Here is a 21,241-nt window from a genome sequence, read left to right as displayed (position 1 = left end):
TGTAACCAAAAATTCAAAAGTTATCCTCAAAATTCTACATCAATAATTACATGTACCGCTGAACTACAGGCATATTCGTACTATATTTTGATTGTATTTTTCTTGTTTATTATCACTATGATCATTTGATTATCAGTTTTGCACATTTTTAACAACTTTTCAGAAAAATGTAAATGTCGTCTGCTTAGGGTTAAAAGAAATTGTTCTCTTTCAAAAGAAATCGCCAGAGTTTAGTCTGATCGGTTAAGCCTGACGAATTTGGCACTAGATTATTTTCTGTTGATATACTGATTGACTAATAGAGTGATGATAGTTACCTATTTAACCTTGTACATTTAGATTTATGTAATGTTTATCTAAAACTTATTATTTTACAAGTAGTTTGAAAGACAAAAGTGATTTAATTTAAGACTTAAATGACGCAAATATGACTCCAGATTTGATATAATGATATGGCGATTTATTAATGAGGTGATGATGTGCGGAGGCATAAATAATTAACCTGAAAAGTCTAGTGATTACTTGATTTATATTACTTTCTTGTTTTATATATATATTATTATTAGAAACATATTTTTATGTTAGATTGGGAATAGCTTTATATTTATCAATAAAGGAACTAATTTTTCTTTTGAACTTGATCCTTAAATCTGTTCAGAAGTCAAGGGCAAGCAAATTATAAAATAAAAACCTTATGAGCGAAATCCGAACGTCTTGGTCTAAATATTACCATGCTTTATATGGTGGCGAGGATGTCAGAAAATAAAGTGTTGAATTTGCCATGAGTCCACAACCATTTCTTACAAACCCAGATAGTCCACAACCACTAGGTTCGACTCCCGGGTTTGATTGCCATTTTAGTTCAACTCACAATTTGCCCATCTGTGAATTGATCCAGTTGCAGTATTGGTCCTCTTCTTATACCGTAAAACCTCGTCTACAAGCATAATAGTAGGGATGACCAATGAACCATCAACTTGATTAGAACACTCCCATAGACATGCAGGGAGCTCAACTGTGCACTGCTTGCACATACATTTCTAAATTGATCTCATTCTTTTATTTTTCAATATTTTTCTGTAAAATTTGGGGAAGTTACTGCCAATTATATTTTGTAACTATCTTGCAAATTACAGCAGCATAACTTATTTTGTTTTTCTGTAAGTGCGAGTCAAAATTGGTCCATCGCCACAGTGCGCTTAATTGCCAGTGGCTGAGTTTAGCACTGCTCAAGAATGGCACAAAATATTCAAATCAGTAAGATCAGGTGAAAAACGTGGCCTACTGAGCTGTAATTTGGCAGAGTTGCCAGTAATACCTCTATCATACCCTCTGTAAAAAGGTTAAAAAATTGAACAAGTAGATCTCGAGTTACAAATTAAATCACCAGCTTCCCTTTGGAATTTTTATATTCCTTTCAAATCATGTTAAGAAGACACCTTTCTGAACATAAATGTGAAGTTTCGTGCTCATTCGATGTATTGTTCACCTGATCTTAACCCTAAACGTTTTCTTATATTTAGGCCTATAACATCTACAACTTGCTGCTGGCTATACCTTGTTTAGGACTTTCAAAAGAAGTACCTGAATGTGCAACCATAACTGTTTCAAAATAGCCCGCGATAGTCATGCAGGTAACTCCGAGGTCAAGCATTGAATTGGCTTGAACAAAGATGCTCATAATGTATTGAGTGCTACTTTGGTTTGAATGAGGAATACTACAGGAATACACATGAGCATGATGAGGATAATCTCTATTGTTGTGAATGAGTCAATGACCTTCAAAACTTAAGATTTTGTTTACATACACCTACTAATTGGTCATATTAAACCCAATAACATTGAAATTCTTGGTTGTGAAAAAAAAGTTCACCTACTTAGTGCAATTTTGATTTTGTGCCTTATCGGCTATCTTGGATGATTTTTGGCAAATGTCCTCTAAATGCATGATTTCAATGCCTTGGTTTGAAAAAATAAGTTATGCCAGTGACTAGTTAAGTGCCATTTCATAAGAAACCCTTTGATACTTTCACAATATGCTTGTTTCATGTTTGCAAATATGTTAAAATAAAGAAATATATAAAGGTAAATATATGCTTATGCCAATTTTGCTCCCAACTGCTATTTTTGGACCTTGTCATTTTATTTCGTTCCAATGACCGGTCAGAATGGGAAACTTTGATAATTCATAATTCGAAAAGTTTTTGACCGATTTTGACCATTTAACCACCAAAATACTTCTGTTGATTAGTTCTACTCAGAAAACAATCTTTTGTAGCAATAGGGTCAACATGAAATTTTGATGGTTATCCCTAATAATAGAGTGGTAACACTTGTTTGTATATGCTTGTATCGGTAACTTATTAGCTTAAACTCCATAATGGTATAATTTTGTCGATGGATGGCGCCTGGATTAATTTAGCTTTCATCAAAAGCACTTTGTATGCTTGTAGACGAGGTTTTACGGTATTTCAAACTTGGTCAAATTTGACATTTCATTTAAAAACTACGACGTTCAACAATTGTCGTTTGGCCCATTATATTTTCGTATCCTTTCCGTGGTATTCACATTTTGACCCAGTTTTTATTTTGCCCATGTTTAATTCCCAAATGGTTCAATTCATCTTTTCGATAAATCCCATAAGCCCTTGCGGGTAGACCTCTGATGTCGTCACACCGATGCGCATATCGTTTACTGCGCATTTTCAACTGCGCATTAATGATGTTCGCTTAATGATGTGCACATCGAGGTGACGTCAAATAACGATGTCAGGTGTACCCATAAAGGCTTATGGAATTACCGAAAAATGTGAATTCCCCAGGATAGAAATTAGGGCTGTTGTCGCGTAGAATTTTCATTGTCGACAATCGTCAAATCTCAAGATAAGATCCGACGTCGGCAAGTTGTCGACACAGCAATACATCAATAAAGTCCAAATATTAAGTTCAGAGACCACATCATGCGTCGTTTATTTACATCAAGATATTACTGTCAACTACACTTAATCATATCGGTAACTTACCATTTCAAAATGAAATTTATTAATCCGCCATGATCATTACCCTATCTTGTGCTCAATTACTAGTATTACTTTTTATACCTAGAAGTTAACATCATGGTAAATAGGTCTGATCTTAAGCTTGTCTCTAATACTTTTGACTATAGCCTTTGCCGACAATTAATCCATGCTTATTGTCGTCAACAGCCTTGTCGACAACAGCCCTAACAGAAATAGACCTATAAAATAATTATTCAACACTATGGCACACGCAGACCTATGTCTCTAGTACGCCTTTATTTGATTGACTATTAATTAATGACACCATATTAACACACTAATTTAACTTCTGCTAATGAGCCGTAATTATCGAAGGTTAATCCTAGCGGCTACTATGATGGCAAATTGTGACAATATAGGCGATGACTGGCTAATCTTTTAATTCAGATAGTAGGCATTGAATCATACATCGGGATTAACTAAGTCTGTTAGAAAATATTAAAAACAGCTTGTGAAAGGTTAAGAAATCGTCTATGTGTGTAATGTTACCATGGGATGTGAATCCCTCGGGCCGTAACCAAATCGCCAAAAAAGTCCCCTTTTTGACCCAAAAGTTCCATTTTGCGAACGTAGCGATCGTAAAAATAGAGGGTTTTTTAGCCCTTTTTGAAAAAAAAAAAGGCCCAAAGTTTGAAAAAAGAAGTCCACTTTTTCGAAATCCCCCCCCCCCCAAATAAATCTTGGTTACGGGCCTGGAATCCCTGAATTTGATAAAAAATTATGTCATCGGTCAATGTCGTTAGTTTTGTAAAAAGGGGTTTTGGTTCTTCGGAAAATTTTGTACGGGGATAGGCCACACAAAGTTTTGGATGCTGACTTTCTCTATACCTACTTGTGTTGGCAACCCATCAGTACTCTCTTAAATTGCCCGATTGAATATTCAATCAGAAAGATTGGTGTTGATGTTGGGTTCTCCAATTGCCGTTCTTTGCAGACATACATTGGGTATAGGTCGTTCGGTATAAACCTTTTAATAACTGTAAATCCATATGAAGTAAAAGATAGACAATATAAATTTACATACAACATGAACCTTACACCGCACCAATATGCCCTATTTTATCCAGCTCTTTAGTTTATCATTGTATATCAAATATCAATATCATAGTAGATAATATTGGTCATTGGAGGGGCAATCATAACTAATAATAATTGATAAGAAATATGATGACATTGATTAAGTGCTTGATCAGTTCTGTCATTCATTGGCGTACGTTTTTGCCATTCTCGTATTGTCTCTTGTGCAGGTTAATAAAGTCATATCATATCATTAAGGGAACCGTGGCGAAGACTGGTAAAGTGGGTAATGGTGTCCCGGGAATGGTGTCTTCAACGCAACGGACGAGGTATAAAACACACTAAGGAGGATACTTAGAATATAAACAAAAGGAAGATCCGAGCCAGGTATACCAACTTGATGTGGGGAGCAAGACAAAGACAAAACGAATGCAGTATGTAAACCATGGTGGTGTACACTGACACTGCACTAGTAAAAATCCAAAACCACAGGGTTAGTAGACAAAAGTAAACAAAATCCCTGTGGTTTTGGACGTTTACTAGTGCAGTGTCAGTGTCACCACCATGGTTTACATACTGCATTCGTTTTTATCTTGTCTGCGTCTTGTTCCCCACGTCAAGTTGGTATATCTGGCTCGAATCTTTCTTTTAAAAATTGATATAATAAAAATTCCCTTTAAAAGGGAAATGTAGAAGAGGTCTTGTAATTAGTTTTGGTCAATGTGAAAGACATTGTTATGATCACGCTTACATCCATGTTATATTATCACGGCCAGCATTCCAGAAAGAGGGGGGGGGTGCGAGATGTTCCACGTGGCGGAAGCAGCTTCCCCTTCCCCATGGCAATTTTAAGGATTGACGAAGTGGATGATAACACTCTACGTTTAATGCAAAATAAACGCATAAAATAAAGCACAAAATAATATTGTCATTTTTTCAACACGTAATACAAAAGACTTTTATTAATATTTACATCCATGTACAACAAATACAAACACATCATTGGCACAAAAGCTGATTATTATACAAGTGACATCGCGTCAAGTTTCCGAGGGCAAAGTTCAGTCAGTCAAGAGGAGGAGATTTGAAAGCAATGATGCCCAGAATGCTCCGTCCATTTACTTTCAAATTTGAGTTGTACGATTATGTTGAACTGTACCCTCGAAGAATGCGATGGAATTTGTACATATCATAGTGAAAGACAACATTATAATGAACATTTTCTTTGCAAAGTTTAAAAATACATCTTCCACAAAAACAAAAATCCCAGTGCTGTAAAAATCTTGATTTTTGTTTTATACTATAGGTATACAAAACACTAAATACGTTTGACTAAAAAAAAGAGTGGACACTTTTGCTATAAAGGCACAAATGTACATAACGGAGCATAATTATTAACTGATTTAACAAATTCTTAGAAACCTATTCAGTCATTTCGCACGCTGGTTAACGTTATTGTTTGGCTATTCCAGTTAAAATCCATACACCCCCTATGGAAGTCATGTCCTTAATATTCTACACAGGGAGTGTGAATTTCAAATGGGGTTACCATGGTTACCTGAATGGGTGACTCCATTTTGAAATCTACATCTGTGTGGAAGATTAAGGTAATGTCTTCCATACGGGGCGTAAGGATTTCAACTGGAATAGCCCAATATTTGATTTGGTTGAAATTCGGTAGTTACGAGGCCATGACTTTATTTGAAAAGCAAACATGAGTAGTTTGTTTCCGGAAGGTTTGACAATAGTGTGGTAGTTTTGGATCCATTTAGTTGGTCTTTTATACTTAGGTGGCGAAACATAACACAATATAATGTAGGGCTAGTATAAAGTTCAACGTTTTGCGCATGCGTTTTGCCGTTGGAAAAAGCAGGCGGCGGATGACATGATCGAGCCGGCAACTCGTGAAACCGCCCGGCCGTATGGCATTTTCCATATACTCGGTTAGTTTTGTGGGGTTCATTATCGAACCCCAACGGTTTTAGCTTGTATTTATATTATTTATCAACATAGGCCTATTTGTTTGTGATATTTCAAGCGTTTTAAAATTTCAAAATAATCCCATTCAATTACAAAATTGACGATGAAAATTTACTGAATTTAGGGACTGCACGTCATACACCACCTGGGAAAAAGCGCATCCAGTCACTCGATTTTGCTACAGAGCAGCGGAAAACCTCTAAGAAGAACTAATCCCCGCAAATAAGACTATTATTATTTTGTAATAACAATTTGAGGGGGAAACATTTTCGGAGCATCGAAAATTGCAAAACGAACAACGCATGCGCAGCGAGAGTCGGTATATGAAAGTGATATAGGTGTTGAACGGAGACGAGGGAGAGTATCGTATCAATAGACTATATCAATATGTTTCATATCTGTTATAGCTGGGCATGGATTTGATAATCACTAGCTTCATTCAGCTTGTGATCGTGAACATTTAGCTATAAAACAAAACCTATTAACTATTTATGAATGATTCAATTATTGAACATGAAGGCACGTGTGTGATTTGTCATAAACTTGAGAAATATTTTAAGTTGGTCAAACTTTCCCCCCTTTTATGTGGCCTCTAACTGACGCCTTATATACTTATCCACGATGACAATATTCTCTTGAACAGACCAATCAGCTGTTTAGATCCCTTGTGTCAATTTGGTTCATCCCATATCCTTATGTTAAGAATATCACACACCACAAAGGTGGGAATCACCCAAGGCCGTTGGACTCATCAGGCGAAAAAAGTAGTTCTATTTTTGGCGCAACTTTTTATGCACTTTGCTATTCCCGGTACTTTATTTGTTTTTGTCTATAGATTGAAAAAATGGGAAATCAACCAAAGCATGTCGCCAACTATATATCAGTTGTGGTTGTAAATGGCGCTATGAACATTGATGAAGTGCGTAGAACGGAAACTAGTCTATTTGTAATAAGGTGTTAAAAATATTTGCCCTCATAAGTCATAACAGCCACTGACAGTCAACTTGGTGAGAAATATGATTAATATTAAAGACCTATCATGTCTATTGCCTAGTTGATGCTATTCGGAAGTTCCAAGTTTAATATTTAAACACATTTGAATACTATAACTTAACATGGCTATAGTTCAGACAACTATAATTGAAAATTTATGTAAAAATTACGTAGCCTAAATATATAGAACACATATTCTTTACAGAAGATTTTAGTAAATTTAACACAACTATTTTGTGTACCTTTTATACATGTTTTTAAATTTTACACATGTTTTATGTAAATTTTACATTATAGTACACTGCAAAAACAGCAGAGTAACACTTAATATACACTTGAACACTTAATAAAACATGTAAAAAATATGAACAAAAACCATTAAACATCTTCATATTTTTACATGTTTTAGTGTTATTTTAGTGTTTATAAGTTAACACCCCTATATACCTTCACTGTACAAACAAGTGTGTTCAAGTGTGTATTAAGTGTTACTCTGCTGTTTTTGCAGTGTACGGATTTCTTTGCTTAGAGTAAAACATGTTAAACCGTGTAAACCAGGTTTTAAACCGATGCACTTTCATTTCAATACTAATATCGTGTTCAATATGGCTGAAAAACAATTTCCAAAAGATTAAACTGAGCTTCAGCACAATAAATTCAACGAACCATGAATTTTCGATGTGTAACACACATCTTCATCAGAAGATGTTTTATGATATGTGTGTTTCTAGTATGACATCATGGACTTCTGATGAAGATGTGTGTCACACATCGAAAATTCAAGGTTAGTTGAATTTATTGTGCTGAAAATCAGTTTAAACTTTTGGGAAACAAATTCTAGTTCTTATTTAGAGAATCACGATATAGTGCCTTTAATTTGAATATATATGATTATGATCTTTATGGATCGACAATTTGTTTTATTTCAACTGCTCTATGAATTGAAGACCTGACATGCCTGAGCGCAAGAAGACCGTAAGTCCACTTGGCCCCTCAACATGTATACACTAAAGTTACGTATAGTTTTTAGGGTTTTATAATGTTTAATACATGTTCCAGGGTGAAAACATCATGAAAGGTTGTGAAAGATTTGTTTTGGCCTCTGAACATGTATAAAACATGACCAAACTATACGAAACTATACGCAACTTTAGTGTATACATGTTGAGGGGCCAAGTGGACTTACGGTCTTCTTGCGCTGAGGTCTTCAATTGCCTTCGTGTCAAACACACACGATCTCGGCACCTGGATGATGAACTTAGATAATCTTTTACCCATTATTTTGTGATAAAACTGTGACCCGCAAATAACATAATGAATTAATCAATATTGAATATGTTTATCTTTGAAACATTGTTGTTTAATTTAGGTTTTGTATGCCAATTGACGCCATCAGTATAACATGATAGTCATGATAGTCTAAAATTAATGCTCAATTACACATATATAAAACATGATATTATTTTTACCATGTTTACCATGCGTGTTCATTTGCAATGATTAAAACTGAATATTCATGTTCAAAATTGTATTGTTTTAAACAAGAATATGCAAGGCTAAAGTTTGTGGGCCCGACGTTACGTATTTACGAGTTTCGGTTATTGTGCGGAGTCACAAAGAGCAGTTTTTTTTGTATGTGTATAATGTGCATGACAATACATTCTTGGAAAAAAGTGCAACTTGGAACTTTCTTTGTCCTGTATGCAGAACCCTAAGCAGTGATAAGGTTCTATAAAGAACCTTAAAAGTTCTCTTAAGAACCTTTAAGATTTAAATAGGCATAGGGACGTTCTAATTCATTAATTCAGGGAATCATCACAAAGTTAAGAAAAGTAAAAAGTATATCGAGTAAACCCTTTTTGCCCTAAAAATCATTTTTTTGGATAAAGAACTTTTTCTGTTCTATAGTAGAACAGTTTGAGGGTTCTTTCTTAATGGTTCCTTAAAGGTTCTTCGAGCTTAAGGTTCTATAAAGAACCATTTTCTTGGGCACAGAACTTTCTTGGTTCTACAAAGAACCCCATTGGTTTTCAAAGTCTAAATGGTCCTTTCTTTGTAGGACTATTTAATATTCTACATACAGGACAGACTGATTAAGAACCTTTAGGTTCAACTTGGAATCTTTTTTTCTAAGAGTGAAGGCTACTTTATAAAAAGACTAGTTTGCGTCTGACGTCAGGGCAAAGGCGCGACGTGATTGGTTGCTGACTGCGCAGTACAGCATATTTGGTCTGGTTGACGTCATACGCAAACTAGTCTTTTTAATTCGGTCCTATAACAGATCCTTTACAAATTATAGTTTAGGTACTGCAAATTCTGCAATATATTTAGCTTTCATAAACAAATAGCATGATATAAGTCTACCCTTTTTCTAGTGTTTGAAAGTGCATGCCGCCATCCTTACCCTGTGGGAAATACTACCTGTCTTACAGTGCTCCTGATTGGTTAATTTCACGATATAATTATATGAGTAACCAATCAAAATAGAGCTTTTAGATTTCAGCAATTTTAAGCTTAATCCCCTTCAGCCCTTCTTACCACAACTCTGATTGGCTCAATACATGATATATCCCTCTTTGTAGCCAATCAAAATAGTTCTTAGAGGCCAATATCCAAAACTACGTATCAAAATGTATCATCTTTGGCACAACAGCACTGGGATTAAACCACATCGGACTACTCAGTATAACATTATACTCTCCGATTGAACTCAGTCAATACTGTCCATCATCTCTGTTCCTGCTATGTTTCCTTAATCATAGGACTGTTCATGTCTCTAGTGATAGCAGCATGATCTGTGCAAGATGTTCTATCGAGATCAGTAAGAAGGCCGTTTTCTATCCTGGATACAGCGGGGTTAGTGTCCCTGTGATCTTCACCGTCGGTTTCCTTATCATCTCCGTCACCTTTTCCTGTCGGGACTTCCTGTTATATACAAGGAAATAGGAAAAGAAAAGGAAGAGGAAATTAGACGGGAAATTTAAGCTGTAAACATTCTTTATTCATAATCTACAAACAAAGAGTATCGAGAACAAAGAGTGAAAGTGTGATTTTTATTCTAAAATTTGCAACAATTGAAATTTGATTCAATCTTTTGATGTGAAACTCATTGAAACAGATCAAGAATATCCATTTCTGGCTTATTTTCAAATCGAAGGAGTTTCGTTCACGTCACTTTAGGGCTATTCCTGTTGAAATCCACACACCCCTATGGAAGACATGACTTTAAGGTTATTAATAATTTTAAACTGTTGTGATTTGGTAGTTCAGAGCATCTTACGAATGGTAGTGAGCTTTGGCAAAACTGCATTGCTCAATTCATAACGAGCGTGTAAAAGAATTAAAATATCACAGATATACTTTTATAGGTGCTGCGGTTCTTGAGTTACGTTGTAAAGAGGGCTGAAACAACAACACTTTTGTAAAACGTACATAACTCATTAACAACAATAAATTAAGCAAGTTTGCAAAGTATACGATTTGTAGAATGGACTTTTGCAAAACATCAAGGTGTTAATTTTTAATAATATATTGAACTAGATAATGAAAATCGATTTTTAGGTTGCTTCGACCAACAATACCTCGTCTACCCTTAAATTCACATCATGCTCCATGTGTAGATTTCAAATTGAGCAACCCATGCAGGTATATCCCATTTTGAAATTCACACTCCCTGTCATGAGATATTAAAGGCATGTCTTCCATAGAGAGTGCATAATAGGATTTCAACGTTGGGTTGAGTAAAGCTCTTAGCTTAGCTAAGGCTGTCGATTCTCCATGGGGAGCTATGTAGAACATTTAGGACCCTTAATAAAGAACCCTAAAAAGGTTTTTCAGTAGAACAGAGAAAAGGTTGTTAGCGCGAAGAAAATGATTTTTAGAACCAAAAGGGTTAACATTACTCTTAACTTCGTGTTGAGTCCAACAGTAATAGTCTGTGCAATACCACACGTGTTTGTTCATCAATGCATTGTGTATCGACAATTTGCCATAGATATTTGATTATGAAAAATTGCAATAACATTTTACGCTATAACAATAACACTTTCTCAGTCTGCAAATATGTTTATCGACAACCAAATTGCTAGCAATTAACACGATATGAGCTTGTCTCAAAAATTGTATCCCACTATGTAAAGACAATAGGTATGTTGAATGCAAAAAAGTCGTATCTGCATAATACCAAACAAAGGCACTTACGACGCTTTCAACTATCGATTAACTTATCGATATAACTAATTACCAAATCAATTAATAACCCAAACATTGGATAACGGTGATAATTAAAAAGTATACAATTCACATATTAATTGCAGCTAATTGCGATGAAGCCATACTCTGTCATAAAATATTGACATTTTCGACATGATTTTAATAACTAAATTTTGCGTGACGCACTTTTTAAACCAACTCAGTAAACATTGTTTTCATTAAGAGAATGTCAGTGCAATACTTAAGTTAGTCCTTTGATGTCCCATTAACGAACTCCCTGGAGATGCTATCTTAGTTTTAACATGATTTAAGCGGACAAAATACATCGTGTTTTATTAACATCATGTATTCCTCTCAAACAGACTTCGGAAATCGGTCAAAATCATAAGCACGTGCGGCGACATATCATTTTTCAATTGTTCTTCCGTATCGTATGCATGATACATTCGATATGACTAGTATGTGTAATACAACTATAAAATGTGTGCGCTATTGTTGAAGTCAGATCTTTAAAGAGATGCCAAGCATTGAGTCAGTTTATGCTATAATAAAAAGAACATGTTTCGGATTTAAGTTTTGATCTCTTTCGGTATAGAGATTTAAACGGATATTTTTGGCGTATATGTATGTATAATGGGTCATAGACTTTTAAACCATAGTCTATAGATCTACGTGACAAGGAAAGTTTGTATACTTATTATTAAAAACATGTTAAATTTTAGACAGAGTTAAAGACGCTACAGCTACGTCAGTGATGTGATTCGCAAAATCAGAAAAAAAATCAGATTTTTTCATTTTTGAAAGAGTATAATAGGTAGGTGTGCTACGCTGCAAGTGATACGATCGAACACGCCACAATAAAGGTGGGCTATAAATGGTCACTTTTAAGGAAACGTTGGAGGAATTCGCCCACAAGGGCACCTTTGTATTGTAGCCCCGGGATTGTAGCTATACACACAATGATTGAGCTTCATACTTGAATATCAACACTGCCATTTTCTTACATATTTGCCTTTTAAACTGCGGAATCTTCCCAAAAACATGCACGTTTGACCCTTATCCAATGCGTAAAAAATATCTCTCTATAAATTAAAAGCCCGGCCTGTTCATGATTATAGCGTAGCTTTTCTACAACCTGCGCCGCATCTTCCCGGTGACTTAGCAAATTGAACCTCGTGTTAGACGGGAAGTATCCATATCTCTAAGATTGGAACAATATTAACTTAAATCTAGTTTGGAAATATGATCTGAGCAAACTTTCATTAAGATCATCGAGAAACCTAATTGGAATCGTATGATAGATTTTATTAAGTTTCCTTATCATATTTCAGACCGTATAATTTATATACTCGTATCAACAGCGATCAGAAAAGGGGCTTGTATAAGAAAATATAAGTATCATATAGATTTGGATGAGTAAATGTGATGAATGAATTTGAAATAAAGATTCTTAAATACTCTTAATGAAGCAATAATTGGCGTCGATGAACTCATTTATCATGCTCATGTGAATATTACGATGAATAATTGAAGAAATGTAGCTCTGTTTTCAAATAGATTTTGCTATGAACTGTTGCGGGCAAGGTTTCAACTTTTGGAAGCATGTGCTAAAAATGCTACGCGGTTATAATAATTATGACATGCGCGCGCACGCTTAATTTGGGCCCTATAGGCCTACATACCTGTTTTAACCTCCTCCATTTCGCTCTTCTGTTCTGAAACCACGTTTTGACCTGTAATAAAAGAAGAAATAAAATAGAAAACATAATAAGATATTTTCAAATTCATACTTATTACTTAACCTGAAAACTTGTATGTTGCTAAATTAATATTTTGAAAACTTCGTTTCTTTGTTTCTCTCTCTTTCTTTTTCGTCGTCGTCTTTCTTTCTTTCTTTCTTTCTTTCTTTTTTTTTCTTTCTTTCTTTTTTCTTTCTTTCTTTTTTTCTTTCTTTCTTTCTTTCTTTCTTTCTTTCTTTCTTTCTTTCTTTCTTTCTTTCTTTCTTTCTTTCTTTCTTTCTTTCTTTCTTTCTTTCTTTCTTTCTTTCTTTCTTTCTTTCTTTCTTTCTTTCTTTCTTTCTTTCCCTCTCTTTCTTCGTCTTCTTTCTTTTTTCGTTGTTTTTCTTTTTTCGTCTTTTTCGCTATTCCCAATAAAACATGGTATGACGCCGTCTTTTCTTACAGTAGGCCTACACTCATATAATGCAGCACTTAAGTGCTTGAATTACCGCTTGATTGCAAATCATACATGCCAAAACTTTTGAGCAAACTTTGCTTAGCCGAATTTGGCACCAGACTTCAATCACTATATACTCTTTACTTCGGTTTTGCAATCCTGGTATAATGGGAAAATATAGAAAAGCATACGCAAACGAGCAAGGAATCTTCGTACAATTCATACTTGGGTCTGGATCACGTGGATTACATCAATATGATATTTCATATGTAAACCACTTCAGATCTAAAGTCTCATTTTTTTGTATTTATTGATATTGATCATTGAGTTATCCAAAGATTACCCATTCTTGCTAATGTTTTGATGTCTTTGGATTAAACTAATTATGATGTTTTATTTTGGTTATTTAGTCAACACTTGTGTATAGGAATGTGGTCGCACGACGCCAATGAGTATTTCAGCGTTGCTTTGATTTTTGATTGACTTCTCAGTGATCTAAGGACGTCTGACGAAGTTTGTTCTCAAGTTAGTTCAAATCAAACAAATCTGCAACGGTCCTATATACTCAGGTTTATACAGGGAGTATGGACCTATTCATATCTAAACTATATACTCATGATAATGATCATTATAAATCCTTGTCTATTCTCTTCATCGTAAGTAGCCTATATTATCATTAATATCATAATTAATTTATGATCATATTATAATTGAGCTATTCAGTAAATTAAACGACCTCAACGTAGAGCTGATGACACATATTTTGCTTAATAAAAATAAAAATGGAAATCCAAATCCTTTTCGCAAACGAGAAATTTATGAGATTCCAGCACCCTGTTTTAGAAAATGTAATGAACCAAAAGTCTGACTGGAATTCCAGTCCTAGATTCGTCAAGTCTGGAATTCCAGTACCCCGTAGAACATGCTTTTAAAATACTTTGTAACTTTTTCATCGTTTCACATTACAGCTGCCTTAGCGATGATTGTCTTTTTAAAGACTATTCGTGTTATAATTAAGACGATCATGCACTTATTCATTAGAGAGTTTTACACGTTCCTATGTTTCCAAAGTGAACGTGTGACGTCACAAGAGTATGGTGTAATCTCATTCATTTTTGTTCATTACCTTTGTGACGTCATTGCCTGTCAGTTCACACATACAAAGTTATAAAAAAATCCCGAGTAATCGAATCTCAGATATATTGCCATATTCTTGTTCGCTTGTTTTATTTAGCCAGACTTACTATTCATGTTATTTAACAATGTTTAATCAGGCAGACAAGACACTCGAGACTTAAATGACTTTATAAAAACATACAACAATCCACTATTTGACCGTATAAAACAACCGTTTAAAACTCCCCTTTTCATACTATGTTTGTTATACAACGATTAAGGGGCACTTGAAAGTTTAAATCACTGGTATTACTCTGGGAAAATGGGCGAACGCGACCCGTATCCCAGCGACGCAGACTTGGGCATGGAATTGTAGACGTTAAGGGGCGATGATGGCCTGAAATTCTTGTATAAGTGTGGTATTAAGGGTAGATATTAAAACATTAATCCTTAGTTAAACTGCTACTGGTGCCAGTCAACAAACTGGTACGGACGGTCAGCTAAAATGGAGTAAGATAAATGTGCGTATTCTGCGCATTTTCCACTATACTTGACTCCGCGTATTTTCCACGACTTGACTCATTTTGGAGAAAAAAGGACCCAAAAAATAGGGCTCTCCAGTTAGGAATTTAGCAGGTTGCACTTGGTGCTGAAATACACTTGTAAGACAACCTATGAGTCACGTGATTACGCTTTTAGCCAATCACCTGTTAAGAGTAATTCTGCAGTTGTTAGGAAATCCCGCCTGTTTGATCAGCACCCGCGGGGATCAGCACCACTCAGCATGCTCATCATTCTTTCTATCTATCATCTTGGTATCATAGTGGTAGTCCTACCAGATAGAACATATTTCAATGTGTCCAATACTCCACAATAAAATACGAAAGAAGTAGAACCACTGAACAGATATATACAGAAACGCGCTCCATGGAACGAAGTGTGGCAATAGGGCTATGTCGAATTAAAGCGGAAATAAAGAAAAACAGAATCCTGCCTGTCCGACTATATATTGATGATGTTCATTATAGTATTAGGAAAGTTTGAAAACAGTGAGCGGCTCTTTTCAGAGCCATTAGTAGGCAAGGGGCAGTCTATATGTCTCATTCTTAGGTACCGTACTTTGTCCTGAAGTAGTCACAGCTAGCTATAACTGCTGACGAAAGTTTGACAGTTCTAAACTTGTCCGACAGCGAACCCGCTAAAAACCCACTAATTGTTATGAAATCCCGTCGTAAAAGCCTATCCCATAATTTGAAAATGTATGCTTACATGGATTAAATCTTGATTCAAAATTATATAACTATACCCCTTCCATGAGTATCACCATAATAACTGTTGACAACTATGATGAATTTAAACCGATAAATATCGATCACATCTGACAATCACCTGTCGCTATCAAGTGCATCTAAACTCTGACGAGTTCTTCATTCATTTCTTTATCCAACGACTATTTTTAGGCGTTTGACGATACGATTTGTCACGTGATATACATGAATCACGTGATAAAACCACAACCACACCTACGCACGCACCTGCTTTTTGGCTGTGTGTAGATTTAAGTAGGTATTTTAGGTAATATCATCGATTGCGTTCAATTAATTGATATGACATTTGATAAGTTGAATGTTGACACTGAGCAACTGTTGCGTGCTGGTGTAAGTAACTTATTAATAGGTAATCTGCCTTATGTTATCTTGTGGATTAGTGCATTTGGAAACACTTTATTGTGGAAATAATATTTACGAAGACTATTCCGTACATATATCACCACAAGTTAATATATAGCATGATCTTTAATCCGGATAATGTTGTTATTCAGCCATTTTAAGGAAGCAGGCTATTTTGGCTTAAGCCAAAGTGTACACCTTTGGTAAATGCATGATGTCTTTCATGTTGTGAAACTGCGCACTTATAGGAATATTGTAACATTTTCATCAAAATGGGTTTTATTTTTTTTGACAAAATGTCAGTTTTCACTGTCAGATATGTCCGGTAAAATTTTAAGCCAAGTGAGAATTAATGAGCTGAAACAAAGAAAATCGCTATGGTTCTTAAATTTCTTCCTTTCTAGTGATGACAAGATAAACTATATGGAACCATTTCATAGCTGTATTTCGCTTAGTTGCAGTAACTTTGCCAATTTCTTCCTTTCTAGTGGTGACAAGATACACTACATGGAACCAATTCTTACCTGTCTTTCGCTGAGTTGCAGTATCTTTCCCATTTCTTTCTTTCTAATAGTGACAAGATATATACATGGAACCATTTCTTACCTGTCTTTCGCTGAGTTGCAGTAACTTTGCCAATTTCTTCCTTTCTGGTGGAGACAAGTACTTCTGATTTTCAAATTTCTTTTCAAGTTCTAAGGTTTGGTCGTTTGAGAACCGGACCTGACCACCTTTTCGCTTGTGTAGCGGCCTCTGTATGAAGGGATTCCATAGAAATTTACCAGGAACTGCAAAAAAGAAAATAATATTTAAAAACATTTAAAAATGATGTATACCCAGCAAACACAAAACGTTTTCGACATCATTCGCAAAAGGTTATAAAAGGTTGTCAGAAAACGTTTAAATGTCGGGTTATAGAAAGGGTATATTAAGAGTATAAAACGTTTTCATAACCTTAAAAAACATTTTGTGATAATCTACTGCTCAGCAAACAAAAATGTTTTACAAAAAACGTTTAAATGTCGGGTTATATAAAGGGTATAAAAACGTTTTAATAACATTCCAAAAACATTCTTGAAAACTTGATACAAAACATTCTAATCAGAATGTTATTTTGGGGAGTTGAAAAAATATTTTGTGAAAATGTTTGCCCAAAATATTTTCAATAACGTTTTAAAAACGTTTTCATGACCTTTATATAACCCGACATTTAAATGTTATTAAAAGGTTTTGAAAAAAAAAACATTTTAAGAACATTTCTGTGTTTGCTGGGTTCAAATATTTTAACATAATGTTATTTAAGTATTGACACAATATTTGGCAAAACTGTTGGCAAAAATAGTTTACAATAACATTTTTGAAAACATTTAAAAATATTGTTGTAGTGTGTTTTTTCATACAAAACGTTTTAAAACGTTATCATGACCTTTATATAACCCGACATTTTAATGTTATTAAAACGTTTTTACCTAAACCAAAAGCCAAAATATAACTTATTTACAACGTTTTAAAAACGTTTTTGTGTTTGCTGGGTACGTGTTCTTTTTCAAGGATTGTTTTTTGTTTTTGTTATTTGATTCATCAATTGTTCTAATACTAGCTTGACTAATAATACATTAGATCGGAAATCACAAAGCATATCCTTGCGTTTGTAATACGAACATAAACCATTTCAAAGATTGTGAAATTTGTTCCCGCACAGTCCAACCAACGATTTCACTACTATACTACTCTGCAGTCGAAAGCTGAGAACAGGGAAGATCGCCCCCGCCACAAGCCCGTGTCGCAAAGCCTTGGCTTCTGGCGGCAGCGATTCTATCATGCTAGATGTATAACATGCATGCATCCATAAACATGGCAAGGAATCCGAAACTTCAACAGCGTTCATCAACAGTCAGCATGGTCAGGAGAATTCGTGCCCTTTAATACCGCCGTTACTTTCACTGACACATGCAGTACGTGTAACAATTAATGTAATACTATCCAAAACCTCTAATACTGTCATTGCATTGTCTTAGGTTATTATGGGTTTGTGTACATGAATCTTACTTGGTACACGCGTGTTATGTGTCGATGAAAATTTTAGGGGGAAAACAGGCCGCGAATAATACTGTTGCTTTTTGATATATTTTTATTCTGGTTATTGTCGTTGTTAATTATTATAAATGACGATATTAAATACTTTATGTCAAAAGAGGGTACTATCGATCATGTCAACATTAACATATCATTTGTACTGATTAAAATGAATATTAGAACAAACTATACATAATCATTTTAATCAGCTGAGAGCAATCTTGATTTGGTGAAAAATATTCTCATATATCTGCAGCGCCCACGTGTATGCCTTTCCAAATATGCATGCCGCTCTGCCATCGCTGGATCAGTATTTCCATCTCGCTATAAACCGTACAAACAGCTTCGTCTTAAAATGCAATACGACTCATTAATTACCTTCAAATATTGGTTTCATACTGTCACGCAGCTTGTCGCTGAGCGGCGTGACGCACGCGCGTTGCAGACAAACGGACACAATCAATGCTTGTCATTGGCTGCCTGCCATTTGCCGCAACGGCATGACAGTATGTCTGGGACATTAATGCTTCCATATGAACAAAAAAGGAAACCCATTTTTATCAAACTATCAAAGCAAAATATTCTTACACGTATTACTTCATGAGTTTTGCTCAAGCGCATAAATAAAGCTATTTTTGGCTCCAATTTTAGAACATCTTTTCAGCATGATCTACAAACCAACCTATTTTTATCAATTATGCCTAATGCATGTAATCTACTATGCGTAGCTATTGGATCTCGATTGTGACAAACGGTCGGTCAGTGACATTGCTGCTAGGTCAGGAAGTGATGGGCTGGCAACTTGTTTAGGAGCACACTGACTAAGAAATGGACTGGGACTTGAAGTTAATAACGGCCTTTGGCAAGGTAATTTTAACCTATAATTTTCTATGAAGATCCCAATTTAAATGATACCGACTATGAAATGCTAAGGTGGAACTAATCCTCTGGTCATGCTGGTTATGAGTAAATGACCGCCCCTGTTCCAATAAGCGTGGAACAGACGTGCCTCTCGTTTCCGTATTCTTCAGTGGGGGCATGATTATTGAACCCCTATGATCCCGGGTTAATGGGTTATGATCATGGGTTCAAGTCGCATCGAGGCTAACATGTTGTATCCATGGGCATACAAGACACTACATGTAGGCCTACTTAATCCCGTTTGGTACCAGTTCATGCTAATAAGGAAAACGGACTCATTATGCGGGAGGAGTCCCGAAGACTCTGTGCACAGCAACATTATTCACGGAGGAGTCTGGAATAAATCGCTTCGAAGAGATGGATACATTTGCCTAATTTATTTTTGTCCCGGGTTTTTGTATTCCTCAAAACAAAAATAATTATAGTAACTTGTTTATTTGTTTTGCATAATCATTTTTAGATATGTAAAAGAAGAACTTAAAAGTACTTCATTTACAAACCGCACACCACACCTAGGCAATGTAATAAAGGAAAAGTGGTAAAACTACCAAATGGCATTTGATGATTTATAGCAACCTGTCCAAACGAGCACTCAAAATCAGGGCTTATTATATAGGCCTAATTAAGGGATGAAATTCGACCGCCAGCTACCGGCGGTTGAATCGCGTTCCATTGTTTAGAACAATAGATCCGGCTCCAACCGGACAAAACCGCCCAGAACCGGTGATCGACCGCTGGTCGAAGTTTTGATTTCCTAAAGAAGCTAACGTAGATACTGTTTCAAGTACCGATCTGGTTAAAAGACCCCTCTTACAATCTCATGTCACGCATAAACATGATAAATGTTCAGCATCAGATCACCCTTTAAAACTATAACCAACAACCATGTCCCCTGTCTAATCTATTCCCACTGGTATTGCGTAGTTAACGGTTCAAACCCAATGTACCCTCGATTGGTAATGATGAGTTACTTTGGCCCCTGGCCGACTGGGGACCTGACTGCACTCTCAGTACAGCTGCATGTGGAACATGAGTGAAGAAGACTGGCTTGCCAAATGACCCGCGGTCTACAGGCCATCATGGCAAAATAAGGAAGTCGGTCGTAATTAAGTGGCGTCTTCCTATATTACTTGTAGTTTTTCCTATATGAGCCTATTGAATGACATGTGTGGCTTTAAGGGATAGGAAAAGAATGAAGAAATATGTGTGCATAGCAATGGATATTTCTTTTCAATGGTTGATCAATTTGTTAAATAGATACATTTTGTGTTTATAGGTTGGGATCAAACGTTTTAACTTCAATCGTATTTTCATTTTTCAATAATTTTTGATTCGGTTTATTAAATGTGAAGATAAAGAGTAAAGTGGATTGAGGCTGCTCAAATCTGTGTCATTTTTTAGCATTTAGGTTTATGTAATAGTTTAAGCAATCTTTCCGGTTGTCGGGTAAGGTGATTATACTTTGCCGAGTGAAGATCCCGGGTGAAGATGTCCAGTAAGCTTACTTGATATGTTAGTCAGATGGCCTATTTGAACGGGAGGAAAAAGAATAGAGGCAAATAAAGAAGAGACAGAAGAAGGAGAAGAAGGAAAAGGAGAAGACTAAAGAGCATAAGGAGAATATCTATGCCCTGCTACACTGGCATAGATAAATGCCTATGAAACAAAAACAAACGAGCAGAAAACGAAAACGATGAGACGATTGAGAAGAATAAAGGAGAGGAGCCGTATATATAGCGATAAATTGATCAGGATAAAGACTGAAAGTGCTTATGAAGGAAGAACAATAAATAATAAATTTAAAAAAATAACTTTATCTGAATGTATGTAACAACAAAATAGTCGATTAATAATAGATTGCCGTAAGTGACATGATGAATAAATTTGGCATAAAGTATGGCATGCCCGTATGGCATGCTTCGGTAAGTTGCAGAATGACACCATCTCTCAGTGCATCGTTTTCTATATAGGCTTCATTCAACACAAAAGGATGAACTTTTCATGGGACGGGTACCAAAAAAT

The 21,241-nt window shown here is 35.5% G+C and overlaps 1 protein-coding gene across 1 annotated transcript in view; it reads right to left on the bottom strand.

The window, feature by feature from the left end:
• Positions 1-5,007: 5,007 nt before the first annotated feature.
• The window catches only part of LOC140162393 (hematopoietically-expressed homeobox protein HHEX homolog), a 30,922-nt gene continuing 14,688 nt past the window's right edge, over positions 5,008-21,241 (bottom strand). The window contains exons 2-4 of the mRNA XM_072185599.1: positions 16,829-17,010; positions 12,944-12,994; positions 5,008-9,974 (exon numbers count right to left, since the gene is read on the bottom strand). Of these exons, the coding sequence (XP_072041700.1) occupies positions 9,792-9,974; positions 12,944-12,994; positions 16,829-17,010 (416 nt within the window). The 3' untranslated portion in view covers positions 5,008-9,791. The remainder of the gene's footprint in view (positions 9,975-12,943; positions 12,995-16,828; positions 17,011-21,241) is intronic.

This window comes from Amphiura filiformis, chromosome 10 (assembly GCF_039555335.1).
Source record: "Amphiura filiformis chromosome 10, Afil_fr2py, whole genome shotgun sequence".
Taxonomy (NCBI): Eukaryota; Metazoa; Echinodermata; class Ophiuroidea; order Amphilepidida; family Amphiuridae; genus Amphiura; species Amphiura filiformis.
The sequence above is the reverse complement of the archived record's forward strand: the minus strand, read 5'-3'. Positions and strand labels throughout refer to the sequence as shown.